At 35.8% G+C, this 20,091-nt stretch overlaps 1 protein-coding gene across 3 annotated transcripts in view; it reads right to left on the bottom strand.

Moving 5' to 3' along the window:
- The window catches only part of LOC136043856 (transmembrane protease serine 11D-like), a 56,906-nt gene extending 37,164 nt beyond the window's left edge, over positions 1-19,742 (bottom strand). For all 3 annotated transcript variants that reach the window (XM_065728805.1, XM_065728803.1, XM_065728806.1), the window contains exons 1-4: positions 19,643-19,742; positions 12,217-12,394; positions 10,213-10,469; positions 2,725-2,888 (exon numbers count right to left, since the gene is read on the bottom strand). In XM_065728805.1, the coding sequence (XP_065584877.1) occupies positions 2,725-2,888; positions 10,213-10,469; positions 12,217-12,394; positions 19,643-19,718 (675 nt within the window). In that variant the 5' untranslated portion in view covers positions 19,719-19,742. The remainder of the gene's footprint in view (positions 1-2,724; positions 2,889-10,212; positions 10,470-12,216; positions 12,395-19,642) is intronic.
- Positions 19,743-20,091: the final 349 nt, after the last annotated feature.

The following is a 20,091-nucleotide window of genomic DNA, read 5'->3' as shown; positions in this document are numbered from 1 at the left end:
TTAGCCATTTTGTACATGTAGATTTCTGCAAAGTGATTCTGTTTTTATATGTATCCATGTATATTTATATGTATATTTACACCACACATATTTTATATGTATGTTTTATGTATCCATGAACTCCGAAAAGATTTGCGTTACCTTTTGGATTGAAGATTTTTTTCCAGTTTGAGAAAACTTTTTTTAAGAATTTATATGAGAAAATAATTCTTTAGAAATTGTAATAATTGGCTGACCAATATGGCATTACATTGACTTGCAATCTAATATGCAAAAATGATTCATCTAGTCTACATACAAAAATAACATATCCCACTCTCTCTCTCTCTCTCTCTCTCTCTCTCTCTCTCTCTCTCTCTCTCTCTCTCTCTCTCTCTCTCTCTCTCTCTCTCTCTCTCTCTCTTATTGTACGTACGCTTGCCCAAACTCTCCTACCGGCTTCTGCCTTTGCTTCGATCCTTTTTTTTTCAACTCTACAAATTTACCTTGGCTACTCTACAATCTTCAAATACACACCATTCGTTCAGTAATGAAAAATACATTTGTAGATAAGGCATTTTTTTTTTAAATCAGAAAAAGACATGAAGAAGAAATGTAGAGGGTTAAGCATAAACTTTATAATAAAAGACATAAAGTTTTCAATTATTAAATTGTTATGATACACGAATCGTTCTACTCGAATCAAATTGCAAGGCCATAGCAAACGAGACAACGGTGGGCAGGTGGGATCAAAAGCAAAAAACCATATCTTTATTTTTTCCCCACTTTCAAGGTGGAGCTGCTCATGTGCACTCAAAGAAATGCAGTCCCATGATGACAAAAGCATACCTAGGTCGAGTAAATTTATTCTTGACCGATTTCATTTCAACAATTCTCTTCTATGTAAGCCAAACCAGGAGGACTATGTTGACGAAAGTTGTGACTATTAAACTGAATACTCTGTTCAGTTTCAAAAGTGCTGGTCATTCCCTCTGGAAACGTAAGAAGGCAATTTATCTACCAGTATACCATGCTCTAAAAATGCTAATGCTAAGAAGTATCGATCTGGATGATCAACAAGGACCAGATGGTGGTGCGCCACATACAAGCTTTTTCATTGTTTAGTAGGTGAGAGGAACTGCTTATCTTCATTTCACAAGTAGTTTTGTCATTCATTTCCTCTTTTCTTTACCGATAAATTAAACTGATATCTGGTGAAGTCTCGGTCTGGCTTACAAGGTTAAGAGTCAATGTCCATGGAGCTGGACATCCAGTTTCGGGGAGTGGGAGGGTTTAAAAACTTTCTTTCTGCCACATCTGTATTTTTCGGATTTGTTCATGAACAGGAGCGAATATTATACACGTTTACCGGCTTCATCGTTACGATCATCAAGAGGTTTTAAATACACAAAATCAACGTATTTATCGACAAATTTGAATATTTTGAACACTGTCTTTTTCTACTAAAGTTTGGGTTTTAATATTGGTTTTATATTGATTGAGTTTTATAGTTAATATTGAGTTTGATATTTGGATTTAAAACCGATTTTTGATACTGAAAGAGACAACGAGATAGTTTACACAAATCAGATTGAGTTATCATTGGTTTTTTTTACTATCATCATGGAAGGTACCGTTGTTTTTTCTGTAATCAGAAAAGGTGCCGTAACAATTATTTGTCAAGAAGATTCTTCATATATTTTTCGTCATCGGAGAGTATCATTGTTTTATGTATCTTTTAAAAAATTACCACCACAATTACATGTAATTCTATTTTCATTTTATTTTTTTTAGGAAGAATACTCCTCCCGCAGAAAAGATCCTGCTGTGTTGCAAACTATTTTAATGAAGAGCATGCACTTTGTCTCTATCAAGATAAAATTACACTTAAAAAGTTACACACAGGAAATCCATGGAAAATTACATCGCCGGAAAACTACATTGACGGAATATTGCACCTATAGAATATTGACCTCGTCCTCACCAGGGGAACACTTAGAAAGATCAAACATTTTTAACACTGAAAAACAGAGAAAATTTTCCAAAGAGGCAAAAACAACACTTCATATTTTTGTGTGATAGGTGAACACTATGACACTTTGTCCTATGATAGCCGGTTTGCCAAAAAACTTCTAGTAATGATTGAAATTTTGATAACAAATCATCTTGTGATATCTAAAAGCTATTTTTGAACAGAAGAACTTGTATAACCCTGATTTGTAAGAGACAAAGCTTCAAAATAGCAAACATTGTAGTAGAGGTAAAGAAACTGAACTCTTTAAATTATATTTCTTTGATGATAATTTTTCTGATGTTTCAATATTCTTCAAACACCCAATATTTCTTTTTAAAAACTATCTGATCAAGTCCAGATTTTGTGTGTTTTTCTAGGTTATTCTTAAAATTGTACTTATCCATAAAACACATTCCCTAGTACTCAAATCCAAAAAAAAGGTGCAAAAAATATCGACCCATTGACCAGAAAATGATTTTTTGTAGTTTAATTCTCAAATCGTATGCCAAAAGCATATGCTCTGATTCAACATACCCAAGCACATAATTATGAAGTTATTATTTTCATGATAATTATGTGCTTGGGTATAGATCTAACGTTTGATTACAATCAAATGACAAAAACTTCTGAGTATCATAATCAGTTACATGCAGTGAGTCTTCTGATTTTCTAAATGGTTTGTTCTACGGGCTTGGTCTCTATACATTCAATTACTAAACAAATCAAATTACCTGGCAGGCATCCAGACCTCCTGAAAGGGCACCGGCGCACAAATGACTGGATATAATCCCTTTACCACTGTATATCTCTTTACATATACTGTTGTTATGGACGGGTATAGTTACTTTAAGCAAGATATCACTTAATTCGCCACTTAGCCTCTTGGCACCAAAGCCTAAAATACAGAAAATCACCAGCGAGAAAAACAAACAGTGGTCCCAAGAGCTCATCTACTCTTAATTCCGCTACTTAATCTTAATCATTATGATCATTACATATTAACGCTCACCACAGCACCAATTTACCTGAGTCAAACACATCTTTCCATACCAACATGTTCCATGTCCCATGAATTTTTATTTTATTTAAATCCTTCTTTGTGACCTTATCGTATCCCATTTGAGGACGTCGTGCATTTAGTTCCATCGTCTAAGAAAATACATCTCTAGGCCTATGACACTTCCTCAAAAAAGGAACTTATCTTCTATGGATAGCTGTTCCACAACTATGCAATACTAATAATTCACTGACGCTCACCAAATGGGTAGAAGCACGCAATTTGATGTGGCGCTTCTCCTTTGGTAGTGAAAAAAGAGGCTAGAACTAATTTTTCTTTGAATGAGCCCTCTCCCAGTATTTTATAACTACTAGTTTGATTTTATCAAATATGGAGCATAATATGGTGTGTGGTATCCTAACTCTTTGTCCCCGAAACGTGACGTGAAGATCTTAACCTTTCTTTGTTTATAACTTAAAAAAAAGTATCTAGGTAAATTTTTCATACAGCTTATTGTTTGACTAATTGAGAAACAAAGTTTTTTCTTATGGAAGTAAAGAGCGATTATAAAAGTTAAAACGAAGACAAACTATAGCTTCGAAGTTTGTACGATAAATATATGCGACTATCTATAATAAATATAGATAGAATGAAAGCGTGTTCGTGTTGGTGTCCTTCGGGACCTAAAATTGTGGTAGTAGTTTCCTAAGTTTCTAAGCCCCTTCCTGAAGCCTATTATTGATCTAGGTGGGAGCACAGGGCGAGGTAAGCCTTAAAATTTCTGCGATCGTAGTACAGTTCTAGGAAGCGAAGCTTGACCCTCTGACCCTAACTAGCACAGGGAATCCGTCAACACACATCAACGTGGTGGAGGGGTGTAAATAACACTAAGCTTCACGCCAAGCGACGTGATCGCCAAGGCGCGACAGTGTAACCTTGAGGAACGCGGCCCCTCGAGGAAATTATTGGCTAGGAGTGTCCCATGACCCTTAGCTGCGTCTCCCGATTTACCTCTCGCATCCATGTTTGACTTCCTTCCTCTACTATCCTCCATTGCTATTTCCAGATATTTCTTAAAAGGGACGTCATATTTCCAAAAACAAAAGTATGACCTAAAGAAGTTTTCGTGGTATATTCCCGGCTTTGTTAGAAGCTTGAGCCTCTACTAGTTACCGTGTGCTCTGAAAGAAAACTTTCTATCCCTGGCACCTTCATGACCTCAATATCCGATTCAGTACTTGAATGTTTTACAAGACCTGTTCTTTCTGTTTACTGGCCAAAGCGCTGTTTATGTTCCACCCAGTGTATCGGCAATTTTCAGCTTCAGTGTAGCCTTGAGCCGCAGCGATACGACCTTTCGACTTTTCATGTGCCTGGATTTTCTTGTGGGCATGCCTAACCCAGAAACAAGCTACAAGTTTCGGTCAGAAGACGCGATGAATGTCTTGCAAAGAATTGATTTTACTGTCATTTTTCTAGTTTTAACAGCAACTCAGAATCGCGAGATAGAACCAGTGGTTAGTTCCCGAGTGTTAAACCAGAGCCAAGTCAAAGCTAAGCTTATTCCTCCGCTACTGGCTCCACTGGTCCGGAGGCATCACCGTATTTGACGATATTGGCTCGCAGTCTGTTGAAACTGGGTTGATGTCTTGTGCTTCTACTATATGACTATAAAAAATAAAATACAAGCATAAGAATAACAAACAGCAAAGGTAGGGTGATTTCTTAAGATTTCTGTAAAATGTCGCAGGCATTAAAACCAGGATGCTGAATTTTGGTTCAAATTCACTTTTCATCCATCCGTCAACAAAAACCAGTTTTACCAAGGTTTAATGACCAGATAGAAATTTTCCAAAATCCAAGGACGGTGAAAATAAAATCCTGACTGATCATTCCCCTTTGGTTTTATGAAACTGAAACCTGAAAAATAGCCGAAGAAAAGAAGTTTTTTTTATTAGGCGTCATTTGGTCAGGCCTAATCTCCCGAGACCGGAGAAAGAAATGGCAGAAAAACACAAATGTTAAACCTCATGGATTGACTCATGGGATTGACTCAATAGCCCTTGATGGGATGGGGTTCTGCCCGAGCTATGGTCGCCTAAGCATCTAATTTGAAAAATAATCTTACCAATAGAAATGGTATACCGGACACAGCCTTAGCCAAATGATAAAATGTTTAATATAAGATCTGCCCCTAAGTAATGAACAGTGACAGTCCTGCGAAAAAAATGCTTAGAATCTAAAACCAACTGAGAAAAAAACTTCGAATCCTAGCTTACAATTTAAAAAAGCGGCAAAAATTTTATTGACTATAGTTCTCCGTATAAATGATAAATTTCTCTGTTTTGGGTCTTTTCCAGCCTCAGAAAGTTCTTTTCTTCCCTTCAGTCTAAGTTTTTCCACACCTCCCTTAACTTTGCCATCGTATCAAAAGTTAAAAACTGATTATCACCATTGCCAAATTGTTGCACTTTTTCTAATCTAAAATACTTTGACTTAAGAAAACGAGACAGATTTATCATTTACACATCCCAATAGAACACCTTGACGCTCCAGCACAGACTTTCCTACTAGCTTGTAACGGATTCGGGCACACAATAACACATAACGATTCGGTCCCTGAGTCAAGTGACAGCATCCGAGTTAAATTTATCAGATTTCAGCCCATTAACGAGCCTGTTTGAAATGAGCGTCCGTCCCTTCCTAAGGCAGGATGCTGCTATTTAAGCTAAGTAAGTACGTAGGCCTATAATAACACAGCCAAAAAATTGCCAAGCGGAATTTTTTGAACATTGTGTTGGATGCACTTCTGTACACAGAAAATATGAACCGCCTGAAACGGCTCAAAACTGACTGTCTTTTGGGGCAATTTCCCCTCTTCCCCGACCCAGTCTGCCTCTCAGGGTAACTACATTCTGGGAAGGTGGGAACGTGTTGGTAGGCTCCAGGATGCGAATTGAAAAGAAGCTTTCCAGGAAAAGCTATACGCTAAACTAGAGACTTTAAAATTTGACAATGTAGAAGGTGGCAGGAAGAATTTTAGGAATATGGCTGATGATGTCACAGAGAAGAAAGTTAGGAACGTAGCTAGGAATTTTCGTGAAAATGCTTTTATGTTTAATAAAGAGGAGAAGGGGCATGTACAAGAACTGTGTGATAGATCATATGAAAATATGAGGAATGTAAAGCAAGTGGAGAAATAATTTAAATATAAACTAAGGAAGCGTGAAATGGAGGCCATGGATAAAATTACCGAGGATGTGGAAGATGTGGCTAGACGGCATAAAAGTATAATATGGTGCTGGTATTTTAATAAATTGAGAGAGAGCAGTCAGTATGGACTTGTCCCAATTAAAGATGAAAACGTGGAAACAATTAGTGATAGGAAAAGAGTTCAAGGGAGATAGATGTAACATTCTGAGAATGTGCTAAACCAGGATCGAACTACAGGCAAAGATATAGAGGAGAATGAAAAGTTTGCAAAACTTTTGATATGAAGAAAGATCTATTTTGTGAGGAGGCATTATGATAGTTTTAAAGGGATTTGAACATAATAAGGTCCAACGTGCTGACAGTGTGGCAAATGAATTTCTTAAATATAGTGGTTATGAGGTTAGAAATAATTTACTGAAGATTAAGAATATGATTTAAAAAAAGGAAAAGTACCTAGCAATTTGTCTTGAAGATTTTAGAAGTAGAATAGCCAAGGCTATGGCTGTTTTATTCGCAGTTGAAAAAAGTTTTGGAAGTATAGGAAGATAGGTCAGGTAGGAATAAATTATTGAAGATTATGAATTTGATTTTGAAAAAAGGGAAGCACCTAGCGATTCTAGGAAACCCCAATTATAACGCTGTATAAGAAAGGTGATAAGAGTGAGTGTGGTAATTATAGAGACATTAGCCTGATTTCTGTAGGTAGCAAATTACTTAGCATTGTGATACTTTTTAGACGAAGTTTTAAGAGAAGAACAGTGAGGTTTTAGGAAGGGTAGAGGATATTTCGACCAAATTTTTACTCTTAAATTAACAATTGAGAGGTGCCTGGTGCCTGACATCTTTAGTCCTCAGTTTTATAAATTATGAGTAAACTTTTGATTCAGCTAATAGAAGATCTCCAGCGAAAGTTTTATCCTTGTATGAATACCAGATAAATCATCAAAGTGATTATTACTATGCACGATAATAACACTGCTCCGGTTAAGGTAGGGAATGAAGTTAGTACCTGGTTTAGTATAAAATCAGGAGTTGTGTTCTATTCCCATTTGTATGGATCTTTTAGATAGATTTTGTCTTAAAGAGCAAAGCAAAGACAATTGGAGGACACGAAACAAAGTGGGAAAATAAAACTTTCCTGGACTTATATTATGCTGATGATTTAAGCATCCTAGATGAAAATGCGAGCAAAATGAATGAACATTTAGAGGTTTTGTAAGTTCATGCTGCTAGAATAGGTTGAAACTTTAATGTTAAGAGGACTAAGTCGGGAAGACCAGGAGCAAGTGAAGACGAAAAGGTTTCGTTGGGCAGCGAAAAGATCGATCAAGTGGACAACTTCACTTGCTTTGGTAGTATCGTTAGTAAAAACACAGTGATACTATTAGTTAAGGTGCAGTCAATATGTTAAAACTTGAATAACCGAGACCCAGGGTGTTTCTTCACAGTAGAAAAAAGTTTGGAACAATAGGAAGATAAGTTTGCGAAACAAGATTGGAATATTGAAAGCAAGAGTGATAACAGCGGCCAAGTATGGTTCTGAAGTATGGTCGCTCCAAAAAACGGAGGAAGATTTGCTAGATTTTTATATGAGAAATTGCCTATGGATCGTTTTGGGTACCCGACTGATTGACCGTATTTTGAATATTAGGCTGTACGAAAAGTTTAGTTCAATCCCACTTTCTAGGGCTATAGTTGGAGAAAGGTTGAGATTGTCAAGGCTTGTTCTGCGAATTATCAATGACAGGTTGCCAGAGATTTTAGTTTTCGGTCTACTGTTTAGGGCTAAATGTCGTTCTCGGTTAGGGTGGGAGGATGTCGTAAGAAAAAATTTAAGGAAAATGGGAACTTTCTGGGAGTGTGTGAAGAGACAGGCTTTGAATAGATTAAGATGGATGAGGAGTTTGTGTAGCTGTATTGACTTCAGGCGACCTGTTGCTGCGGTGACTTGTTAGTAGTAGTAGTAGTTATAGCTCTCAAAGCAACCTTAAACTACGATAGTAGCATGCTAATTCTGGTACCATAGGAAGTTCATTAAATTGATATACAGTCATTATATTTAAAAAAATTGGTGTCCAAGGGGTGAAATGAAATTTTTTCCCGCATTTTTGTTTAGAACTGCCATTAATACACTGAAGCGCGCTAAAATATTTTACTCTTAGTGCCTTTCATATCTTTTGAGGGTAGGGTTTCGAGGTATTACGTAAACAAGCATTCAATTCCTGTTTCATTACATCTATATTGTTGACTTGTGTTTTCATAGCAAAACAACTTTTTTTAAAGTAATGGTGTCATCGGTACCCATCAAATACACTATCATGTTATTTATATTACTTTAATGACTTTCATAAGCGCCAAAATTAGTAGCCGGCATACCAAATTTTAGATGGCTTTCAATTTCTTGAGTACCAATATTGACAGGTGGATGCTTCGTTTTTAGCTACATGGAGAGGTGATTCGACTACCATGCTTTAACCTTAGTTTTAAGGTCAGGACTAACAAAAAAAAACAACAATCTGTGGTTAATCATTAATCAAACAGTTCGTGGTTACGAACTGTAAGTAAGAAACAACCCTGCTCAACAGTAACTGAAACTCCATAAACGGAATTTTGATACCAATAGACACGTCAAAAGAATTGGTTTTTTATGTTGACTTCAAATATGTAAGTATCATCAAGTTTAGTCTTACCCATCAAATGCTACGAGCCTGAGAATATTTGCCTTATTACCTCTTCCTTTACCTCATAAAAGTCATAGATTCTCAATGAAAATCACACTATCATTTTCTACGCATTAGAGAATCCTACTATAGAAGTTTCAAGCTCCTATCTGCAAAAATGTGGAATTTGTATTTTTTGCCAGAAGAAAGATCACGGCGAGTTTATTTGTTGTTATTTTTTTATCTGTTTTTTTCCTGTGGTTGATCGTATCGACCCAGTGGTCCTATAATATCGCAAAAAGGGTCGTTCAAACGGAAATTAAAATTTCTAGTGCCCTTTTTAAGAGACAAAAAGAATTGGAGCGCAACTAGGCCCCCTCCCACGCTCATTTTTTCCCAAAGTCACCCCGATCAAAATTTTTATATAGCTATTTTGTTCAGCATAGTCGAAAAGTCTAATAAATATGTCTTTGAGAATGGCTTAATCAACTACAGGCCCCAGGGGAAGGGGTACAAGTTGTGAACTTTGCTCATTATTTACATATAGTATGGGTTATTGAGAAGTATAGAGACGTTTCAGGGAGGATTTTTTTCTAGTAGGGGGTGGGTCAGGGGGAGCAAGCTACATGGAAGGATCTTTCCATGGAGGAATGTTTCATGGGGGAAGGGTATGTTCCCTGAGGGGGGCACCCCATTATTTAAAAAACGATCAGAAATTAAATGATAAAACAAGGTTGTCAACTGAAAGCAAGGAACAACCCTTCGTCAATGCCTCGTCCTTTTTAAACTGAACTTTTTTCAATACTTTCAAAAGAGCTATTTGTTCTAATCAAAATCCTTGTGATTCAGGGTTCATGCGTAAGGAATTGGAACAAAATTCGAACTTCAGCATAAAGAGCGAGGTATTGACGAGGAGGTGAACCCCCTCATATACGTAATAAAAATATACGAATATAGAAGTTCATTACATGAGTTAATTCGTAAGTTACGTATATTTATTACCGATAAAAACGTTCTTAAATAAAAGTAAATAAAGTAAAAGTTATATTTATAATCAGAATAAATATCTCTTTTGAAAGTACAAAAAAAACTTTAACGTATAGAACGAGGCATTGACGAGGAAAGAACCCCCTAATTTACCTAATAATTTCTGTTCATCTTAAGTTTTAATGTTGCTCCTTACTTTCAGTTGAAAAAACTTGTTTTTTTTATTATTAAGTAAAATAGAAATTATAAGTTCCTTGCATAAAACGCATAATTATGGGATTTCGGCTGTCCTCTGACAAAATTTAATATCAACACAATAATTAAGCTAGTATTCGTATTACTATAGTTTGCTTGACACTCACCTGACACAGTTGCCTTTGTCCCCTCTAATTTATCCAATTCATCTGATGGTAAACATATATACCATAGATGCTCGCTTAGTTTCACCTCCTCAGCAATTTTTAGTAGAGCTATGTCATTCACAGTTACTTTTCGTCCAACACCACGACGAAAGGATTGGTGAAGTATAATTTTTTCTATTGAATATTCCTGTTTGTGAAAAGAAGAATTCACAAGATTATCTATGCCCATAACCAAGCGTAATTCGTTCGGCTTGGACCTAAAAAAAAACAATTCTGAAATTGAAAAAATGCTCCCAACTGTTTTCTGTATTTCTGTAAAGGGAAGCAAAATATTTGGCACATGCAACACGTGAATTTATATGTAAGCATGAAAGGTTTAACGAAAGTAAGTCATTCTTTTCTTGTTTACTGTATACATTATTTTATTTATTTACAGTATTATTTTTTTTATTTACTGTATGAATGTGATATTAGTAGTGTACCTGAAACCAAGTCGTCTGTCTAGGAAATAGGCAATTTCTGAAAATTTGCCCCATCTTTTTTATCAGTGAATATTAACGAGAAAACACGGGTATGAGTTCCTGTGCTAAAAATTTACTGACAATGTTAAATAATGAATTTAGAAAATTCATCCCAAGAACGAAGACCTTTATATAGTTTGCATAGATTTATGCGCCTATGTATGCAAAAGATTTGAAGAAAATTTTGAATCTTTACATGCAAAAAGAATGCGAAAAATTCGGCTTGTTCTGAATTAGTATTAACAAAATAACTTCATAGAATCATAAAATGAACAATATTAAACTCAGTATATCTCAACAGAGCATCTCAAGGACTTTAAAATACTATAGACACTATAGGATTCAGGAAAAATAAAAGGCATTATGTGAAATATCGGTCAAAAATGAGTCAGACATTTTAAGTTTTCTTTCTTAACATTTCGTATGCTGACGAATGGCCTGCATAGCGCAGTTACTGATCTTCTGATTTTCTGCCTTCAGCCGGGAGTGCAATGTGTGGTTTGGGGAAATAATCCGATACAAATGATTGTGTATCGAATCTACTGAAATCAGATATGACGGATCGATTGTTTAATTTGAATTCTCAAATCCCTTTCGTTCTTGAGATAATATCAATTTTATAATCCACCTAAAACGTGTTATAAGCTCATTTCCACCAGTTTCGCAGACCAAGAAGTGTTGATTGCACGACTTTTTCACATCCACGAAGATTGTCACATACTGCTTTTTGAATTGTCGACTTTTGAATTGCTGAACATCGCATATAAAACATTAAAAAAACAGCACTTTCATCATAATTTGCAGAAAAAATTAATTGTCAAATAACCATATATAGAACAATATACAGATGAAAGCTTCTCCTCAAAGAAGCTCCGAAGGAGGCTGAGAGTAAATTATTAAGTAACAGTTCATTACGGTATTTTATGACTAAGATTCGTAGTCTGAGTTTAAAAATAATGGAAAAACCTTTAAAGTAGCACTTGACTAGGTGACTACACAGGTTATTATTATCCTGTTTACTATCATTTGTTATTCGCATTCATAGATAATTTTAAAATAATATTTTATATCCAACAGATTAAAAATTTTCAATCAAATATGTTTCTAATCATCTGGACAGGTCAAAAACACGTTCAGAAAGAAGACGAAGCATCATCGAATATTTTCAAACATTTTTCAAAGTTCGCAGCTTTTCCAGAAAAGGCTTGTGCAAGAGTCTGGTCTATTCTTTTCCTTTCGTCTTTATTCTTCTTCTTTTTCATTTGAATTCTCGCCCAGTTTTTTACTCCAATAAGTCTTCATATATAGTTGGTAAACTCAAACACTATGAAAGAAGGGTATATTAATTAAGTAATAGTTCAGCTATATTGACTTAATAATTTCATAAAATAATTTTATTTCGTTACTTTAACAAAATAATTAATTTTCTTTTCTACTTATTTTGCTTTAATCAACTTTAGGCTTTTTTCTTTTTCTTGCTTACCTATCAACACAATGAGCTGCTGTCAAGACATATTTACTGGAGATCAATGAGCCACCACATTTATGCTGTCCCTGAAACGAAATAGAAACAAGCCATGGAACCTCACCGTCCTCTGTTCCTGTTCCACCTACAATCCTGTCAGCAAGGAAAAGGCCATCTGGATAAATTCCGCAGTCATCTGGAATAATAACAAGGTTCTCTATTTATGTAGCCTATGGAAGTTGCTGGAATGGCATCCAATGACAAATTTGACAAAGTTGCCAGCATGGCTCAGGCTGACTGACAAAATTCAAGTTCTTATATAATATATTCTTGCTAATACTTATAAGAAATACGCATCAGATAATGCAGTATTACTTGAAGTAATTACCTTATCCCTGAAAATTTCCTCTTATCACCATCACCAGCTCCCTCCCCCCAAAAATTGAGAAAGTCCTGAAAGTTTGAACTTGCTTCTTCAACTGTCAGGAATTCAAAACCTTAAAATATATCCTCAGAAGGTATTGCTAAGCAGCACACCTACTCTTTTCTTATTTCCGGGGCTTAGCAGATATATGACGGGTCTTTACCCATTTAATATCGCTCAAAACACATTTTACCTTAATTTTGGATTTTCAATATTTTTCTATTTTTTTTAGTCAGGATAAATCCTTTATACCTGTTATTTTACTAGAGCCATAAAAGCTAGAGCCTTAAAAGCCATATCTAGGCTTTAAGTAAAATTAGGAAATAGATTTCCAGATCTTTAATACCATATAGGCTGGGATTGATCAAAGGTACAAGGCTCAAAACACCCTTCTTGAGCCTCCTTTGAACCGAAGATTTATTTTGCAAGGTTCCATCTTTATAATATGACGATTACAAAAGCTCATCTAAGCTCACTGCTTTTTGGCGGGAGAAAGAGTGGAGGTTCTTGTTATTGTTTGTAAATGTGTTTGTAAATTATTTGTAAATATTTGTTTTTGTAATGAAATCTTTTTTTATTCTTTTTTGTTAAGACTATTCATAATGGGATTTTACTAAAATCAAGATTTAGCTAGCACTAGTTTGAGCCAATGAGCAGCCAGCCAGAAGATTCTATGAAAAATCTGATTGGCTGGAAAATTCTAACTGGCTCAAATTAACACTAGCTAATCTTGTTATTAGTGAAATCTTATTGTGAACAAGCTTTAGACTCTGAATATGGACTATGAATGGTGGTCCAAAAATTTTCCTCGTTTTTTCATCTTTTAGTTTATTCTTATATTTATTTATTTAATTTATTTTTTTATTTAAATGTTTCTTTTATTTAATTTGACTTTGCAAAGTGCTATTTCTTCAAAATATTTTATCATGATATCATAAATGCTCATGATGCATTCTGAGTTTCATTTACCTAGCTCACCAGCCCTCCAAGATAGCAACAAAAACATAAACTACAATTTTACCGGTAACAAGTTGTTAAATAATTTTACATCACTGTTTTTTTACGCTGTTATTTGCCAATTAATAGCAGCGTCTGTCTTTTGCGAAAGAACTTTCAGGAAATCAGGAAAGAACTTTCTATAGTTCCATAATGATATATTTTTCCCACTCATTTTCTGCTGATTTCCTACGCATCTTCCAAATTTTCTAACTTTGCCCCCGCTAAATGTTAAAACTGCACAGCAGCATATAGAAAATCTTTCCGTTTAAAATTAAATTTCCTGTTTTTCTTTACCTTTTAAGACATCTGTGACTATGTAGATTCCCACTAAACCAATTTAAAAAATAATTTTATACTAGCTGTTGGGGTGGCGCTTCGCGCCACCCCAACACCGAGTTGATGGGAGGGCTTCGCGCCCCCAAGCCCCCCCGCGTGCGTAAGTCGTTACGCGCCATATTAGTTACGCGCCATTGTAGTTGTGTCCCTGTGTCCCACCTGTGAATATAGATATATATATATATATATATATATATATATATATATATATATATATATATATATATATTTAACTACGTAAAACTTGCGAATATACAACATTCTTGGCTGTCCTATTGTCTGTGCATATAAATAGATTTGTCAGGTTTACCGACTCTTGAACATGCAACATATAATTTTCCATGGGGAAAACAATCTGTATTCAGATCTATACCTCATTATTCTAATGATTGCCCTTGAGCTTTGTTGATGGTGATTGCTAATCGAACATTCCCTGTGCCCCCGTCGTCATTTATATATCCCCCTGTGCCCCGGCGTCCCCGTTGTTGTTGTTTCCCTGTGTCCCGGTCGTCATTTGTGTCCCGGTGTCCCAGTCTGTAATTTCTCTTTGAGTGTCACGGTCGTCATTTATATTCCCTGTCTCCCGGTGTCCCGGTCGTCATTTTTGTCCCGGTCGTCATTTGTGTTCCGGTGTCCCGGTCTGTAATTTCTCTTTGGGTGTCCTGGTCGTCATTTATATTCCCTGTGTCCCGGTCGTCATTTGTGTCCCGGTGCTTTGTTGATGGTGATTGCTAATCGAACATTCCTTGTGTCCCGGTCGCTTTCTCTTAAAGTGTCCCGGTCGTCATTTATATTCCCTATGTCCCGGTCGTCATTTGTGTCCCGATGTCCCGGTGTGCAATTTCGTCAGTCGACAAACATGACGTCAGTCGACCCACAAACATGACGTCACTCGACACACACACACAGAGACAACTTATTTTTATATATATAGATATAGATTTTTAATATCCTTGGTACTTTAAATTGTACTTACAGAGGAAGCCCATTTCAGTTTAGTAATGTAAGTTAAGGTCGAAAGTAATAATTATTCAAACCCGGAAAAAGTTTTGAAATTAAAAACAATTGCCATATTTAAAAATCCAAGAATTGACAGTTGATGAATTGTTTCTAATATCAATGCTATTTTGCATACTTTTTCGTATGGAAGACAGGTCCCAATTTACCTGGTCTGGTCGTTCCTGAATAGTGATTTTCTTCCACTAATTATTTCGTTAGGTCTTTTTACGATAAATTGTTCACGTTCGTTTCAGCTTGTTAATAAAAAAGTCGATAAGCTTTATAGTAAAGCCTAGAAAGGGCATTTTAGACTATACTGTAGTCCGATAAATTTTGGTATCCATATATGCTAAAAATAATTTTAGTTATAAATTTTGTTCGTTATAAACTTGATTTGCATATTTAAGTCTAACTCATTTTAAGGCTTATTTGTTCATTTATATTAGTACCTACTGTATGACTTTTTCTCTGTGATTTTTTATTGTATTTCTTTTTGTTTTGGATTTCAATTATTCTTTTAAAGGACTTCCCGGTCGTTTTGAGTTTGAATTAAATAAAAAATAAAAACAAGTTTTTTCAACTGAAAGTAAGGAATGACGTTAAAACTTAAAACGAACAGAAATTATTCCGTATATGAAAGGGGTTGTCCCTTCCTCAGCCCCTCTCTCTTTACGCTAAAATTTGACTCATTCTCACAACTAAACTTTTTAAAACAATAAAAACTTTAGCGTAAAGAGCGAGGCGTTGAGGAGGGGACAACCCTTTCATATACGGAATAATTTCTAATTCATTTTACTTTTTAATGTCGCTCCTTACTTTCAGTTGAAAAAGCTTGTTTTTTTATTTAAATTCTGAACGTTTTTGAATTGATGCATGTTTTGATTTTGGCTCACCGCAAATGAATAATTAAAACAAAATTAGTATATTAATTTTTTGGCTAAATGGCTTTCTCATAGTTTTGATGGGACGATTTTGATAAAAAAAAACGTTGGGGGTGATGGCCTAGTTGCCCTCCAATTTTTGGTTACTTAAAAAGGCAACTAGAATTTTTTATTTTACGAACGTTTTTATTAGTAATAGATATACGTAATTTACAAGTTAACTTACGTAAAGAACTTCTATATTTTTATTACATGTATTAGGGGGTTCGCCCCCTCGTCAATACCTCGCTCTTTACACTAAAGCTTAAATTTTTTCCGAATTCTTTAAGAATGACTCCTGATTCACAAAGGCCGTAGAATAAATAATTGAAATTACTAAAAATACTTTAGCGTAAAGAGTGAAGTATTGAGGAGGAGACGAGACCCCTTATAAACGTAATAAATTCTGTTCGTTTTAAGTTTCAATGTTTCGTTTTAAGCCTTACTTCCAGTTGAAAAAAAAATTCTCATTTTTTTTAAATAATGCTAGAAAATCCTTCATGGTAATTCCCTTCACTCATGATGAATTCCTCCATTGAAAGGTCCTCCCACGTAGCCCCCTCGCCCTGACCATCCCCCCGCCGCTAAAAAGTCCCCCTAAAAGGGATCACCGCAGAACCAGCTTGGTTCTGCGGTGACCAGTTAGCAGTAGTAGTATACCATCGTCATGGTTGAAAACCGGGAACCGGAGGTGGAAAATCCTCTTTACTGCATGTTCCTTCTTTTGCCCCCCCCCCTATTGATTGAAAACAACAAAACAAGCTTTAAAAAAATGTTTGAAGAAAGGTAGCTTCGTCGATAAATTTTGAACAATCTGCGAAGCAAAAAGTTTCTTGTGGGAATAAGTTTCAACCCTTCAATTAAATTCCTTAAAGAAAAATGTAGCTTTACAAAAGTATTCAATAGCAGAAATGTAACTGTGCCACTTGTAGCTACATGGGATTAAGCACATCATGATTTTATGGCTTTGCTTCGCAATTAACTTAAAAAAACAAAAAGACATTTTTCAAGAAAATGTTAAGAGTAAATGAAGTATAAGAACTATTCAAATTTAAAACTAGATCTACGTTGCATTGGCAACGTGAGCTGTTGCGGCAACCTTTGTTCGGCTTCGCTAAGTAAAGCGTCGCGAGAGCAACACTTTGGTTTTGTTTCCTTGCTTCGATTAAACGCTGAAGTTGTTAAACTGTAAGGATCTTCAAATAAATACTAGGTTCACCAACTCGCAAAAGTAGCAAACCCCTCGTCGCTGAAGATTATTGTAGCCTAACAGCCGATTGTTACTTACCTCGTACATATCTTACCACTGGAACCAAATTGGTCCTACCATCAAATACACCGGAAACAAATAATAGGTACACCAACTAGCAAAAGTTACAACTGCCTCATTGCCGAAGATGATTATGAGCTAACAGCCGACTGTTGCTGAAAACTTCCCTATATATCTCACAATTGATATCGGCCTATTTTTGGTTTCAGTATTTACCTTACTACTGATAGTGTCAACCCCTTTAAACTTTCAAACTGGTATATCTCATGACGGAATTTTTCTACCGAACAATGGATGCCATATACTTTGATCAGCTCATCAAGAGCTAACGACAGCCGTCTAAAAACAAAATCTGTCTGTCTTACTTCAAAACTTGACTTTTTTGCCGTAGGCCAAGTTTCTAACGTCATCACTTAGAAAGCAGAGGATAAACTCGGCTTTCTTTAGCAATGAGAGAACTTTTAAAGTTTAAGAGGCATATTTGATACCATTTCTGTATTGGCCTATTTTTGGATTCAGTGTGTACCTTACTTCTGAAGTTGTCAACCCTTTTAAACTTTCAAACTGTTATACCTCACGAAGGAATTTTTCTACCAAAAAATGGATGACATATACTTGTATTAACTCATCAGGAGCTATCGACTGCCGTCGAAAAAAAAAAATCTGTCTTAGTCTTAGTTCAAAAGTTGACTTTTTTGCCATAGGCCAAGTTTCTAACGTCATCATTTAGAAAGGAGCAAAGGATAAACTCTAATTTCTTTAGCAATGAGAGAACTTTTAAAGTTTAAGAGCCACATCTGATACTATTTCTCTACCGCAATCCCAAGTGCGAACAACCAAATGATGCAGAAATGGGTAGAAACAATAGATGGCAGCACTTTTGGTATTCACTTTTTTTTCTGTAAATTTTTCTATTTATCACTCAAAGAAGATATATTGGCTGTGGGACCAAGTGACTGCCGCATATATTTGACAATTATAGATTTTAGTCCATTTTCAATTTGAAACTGGTGCCTACCTGCTTGCCTACTAGAACAGAGCTTTCCACTCGGAAGCAGAAACATAGTTTGATGAAACGAAAGCGGGATTGCATAACTACAGATAGTTCTGTTTAACATAGACTATAAGACTCCCAGTCACTTCACACACTATAGGCTCTGGCTCAAGGACAAGCATAAACCATCCTTTATGGCCCCAAGCAAGAGCTCTACGAAGCTCTCCAAAATGCAAAGTCATATTCATCAATCCGGCCTAGGATCCACATCTTCCGTACAAACTGCAGGGGTTAGACCCTTACCAATTTCTAGGAATAAGCTGAAATCAGGGTGCTATGAAAAAAAAGAAAAAAAAGAAAAAAACGATAAAACCAAAGTGTTGCTCTCGCAACACTATGAACAAAAATCACAATGAACGAATAAATCGGACCCATTAGGAGGCAAATCATTGTTACCATTACCAATCTAAAAAGTGACGTGGACATAATGTATTTATTTTTTTTTTATACCGGGGCACTTCGCATAAAAAGAGTTGCCTTAGAAACTTCAAAAGGGGATAATTCAATTGGAAATTGTACAATTTGTAATAATTGAAAGTGATTAGAAGGTAACTGGCCCCCATATTCATCATTTTCCTAAACTAACTTTCAGATATCCACTTTGTTCAGTGCAGTTGTAAGAACTAGTAATTATGTCTTTGAGGAGGATGACCCCATACTGCCCTCAGGGCAAGGGTCAGAAGTTCTACTAGTTGCCTATTATTAACATATACAATTTTATGAAAGGGGTAGTCGTATAAACTTTGGAGAGACTCATTAGATTGGCAATCTAAAGTTCCCCTTTCTAAGAATCAAAAATGATCGAAGGGCACCTAGTCCCCCACGTCCTCTTTTCTCAAAATACACCCGATAGAAATTTTGAGGCAGCCATTTTGTTCAAAATAGTCTAAAGACTATATAACAAGGCATTTGGTGTTAAATCAACCCCTCAGAGCCTGGGGGTAAGTATTATAAATGGTGCCCCGGGCCCATATATGGCTTTAACGGAAGGGGTCGTCGTATAAAGTTTAGAGGAGGCTCATTTAATTGGAAATTTAGAGTCAAAAGTGATGGAGGGCAACTATCCTCCTCAACACCCTTTTCCCCAAACTCACCTGATCAATATTGTGAGATAGCCATTTTGTTCAAAATAGTCCAAAGATCATATAACAATGCCTCAGGGCAGGTGAAACCCACCATAGCCCTAGGGTATGGGTTGTAATATTTGCCCTGGGGTCATACAAAGTTTTAATGGAATGGTTGGTCGTATAAGTGGCTGGGGTTTGAAAAAAGGTATTTTTCAATGAAAAAACCCTAAAAAGGTATTTTTTAAATCCGAGGATATATGGCTTCCCCATGACCCCCTCCCCCCACTAAATGACACCATTTCTTTGTTGGTATTGCATATAGATAAGCAAATATGACACATGACACATATGACTAAATAAGCAAACAGTTCAGACCTTGAGCAATCACTTCAAAACATGAAACTAATAACAAAAGTAAATATATTGTCGCATATCCTATGATCCGAAACATAGCTTCTAGTAAGCAATAATGTGAAACTAGTCAAGTGGCAAGTCGCATTATCATATGTGGATCATTTGAATACGAAACAGGTTTCTGAAATTTAATACAAATTAATCTCTTGCTTGGCAAAAATACTGGAATAGTTCGAGTTTGAAGTAGCATATTTTATTTAAAGAATTTGAGGCTGGAACTCCCACTAGACAATCGATACTGTATGCAGCAAGACGGACATTAAACCATCTCAACTTGACAACCCAGGATTCATTTGCTCTTTTCCCATTGCGTTGCTAAGGGGGTCACTAGTACATGAATTATATTGAAGCAAGATATACTGCTGAATTAGGGTTGAATCTTAAAAATTATTTTGTCTGAAAAAGAGACT

Source organism: Artemia franciscana, chromosome 2 (genome assembly GCF_032884065.1).
Source record: "Artemia franciscana chromosome 2, ASM3288406v1, whole genome shotgun sequence".
In the NCBI taxonomy this organism is placed as follows: Eukaryota; Metazoa; Arthropoda; class Branchiopoda; order Anostraca; family Artemiidae; genus Artemia; species Artemia franciscana.
The sequence above is the reverse complement of the archived record's forward strand: the minus strand, read 5'-3'. Positions and strand labels throughout refer to the sequence as shown.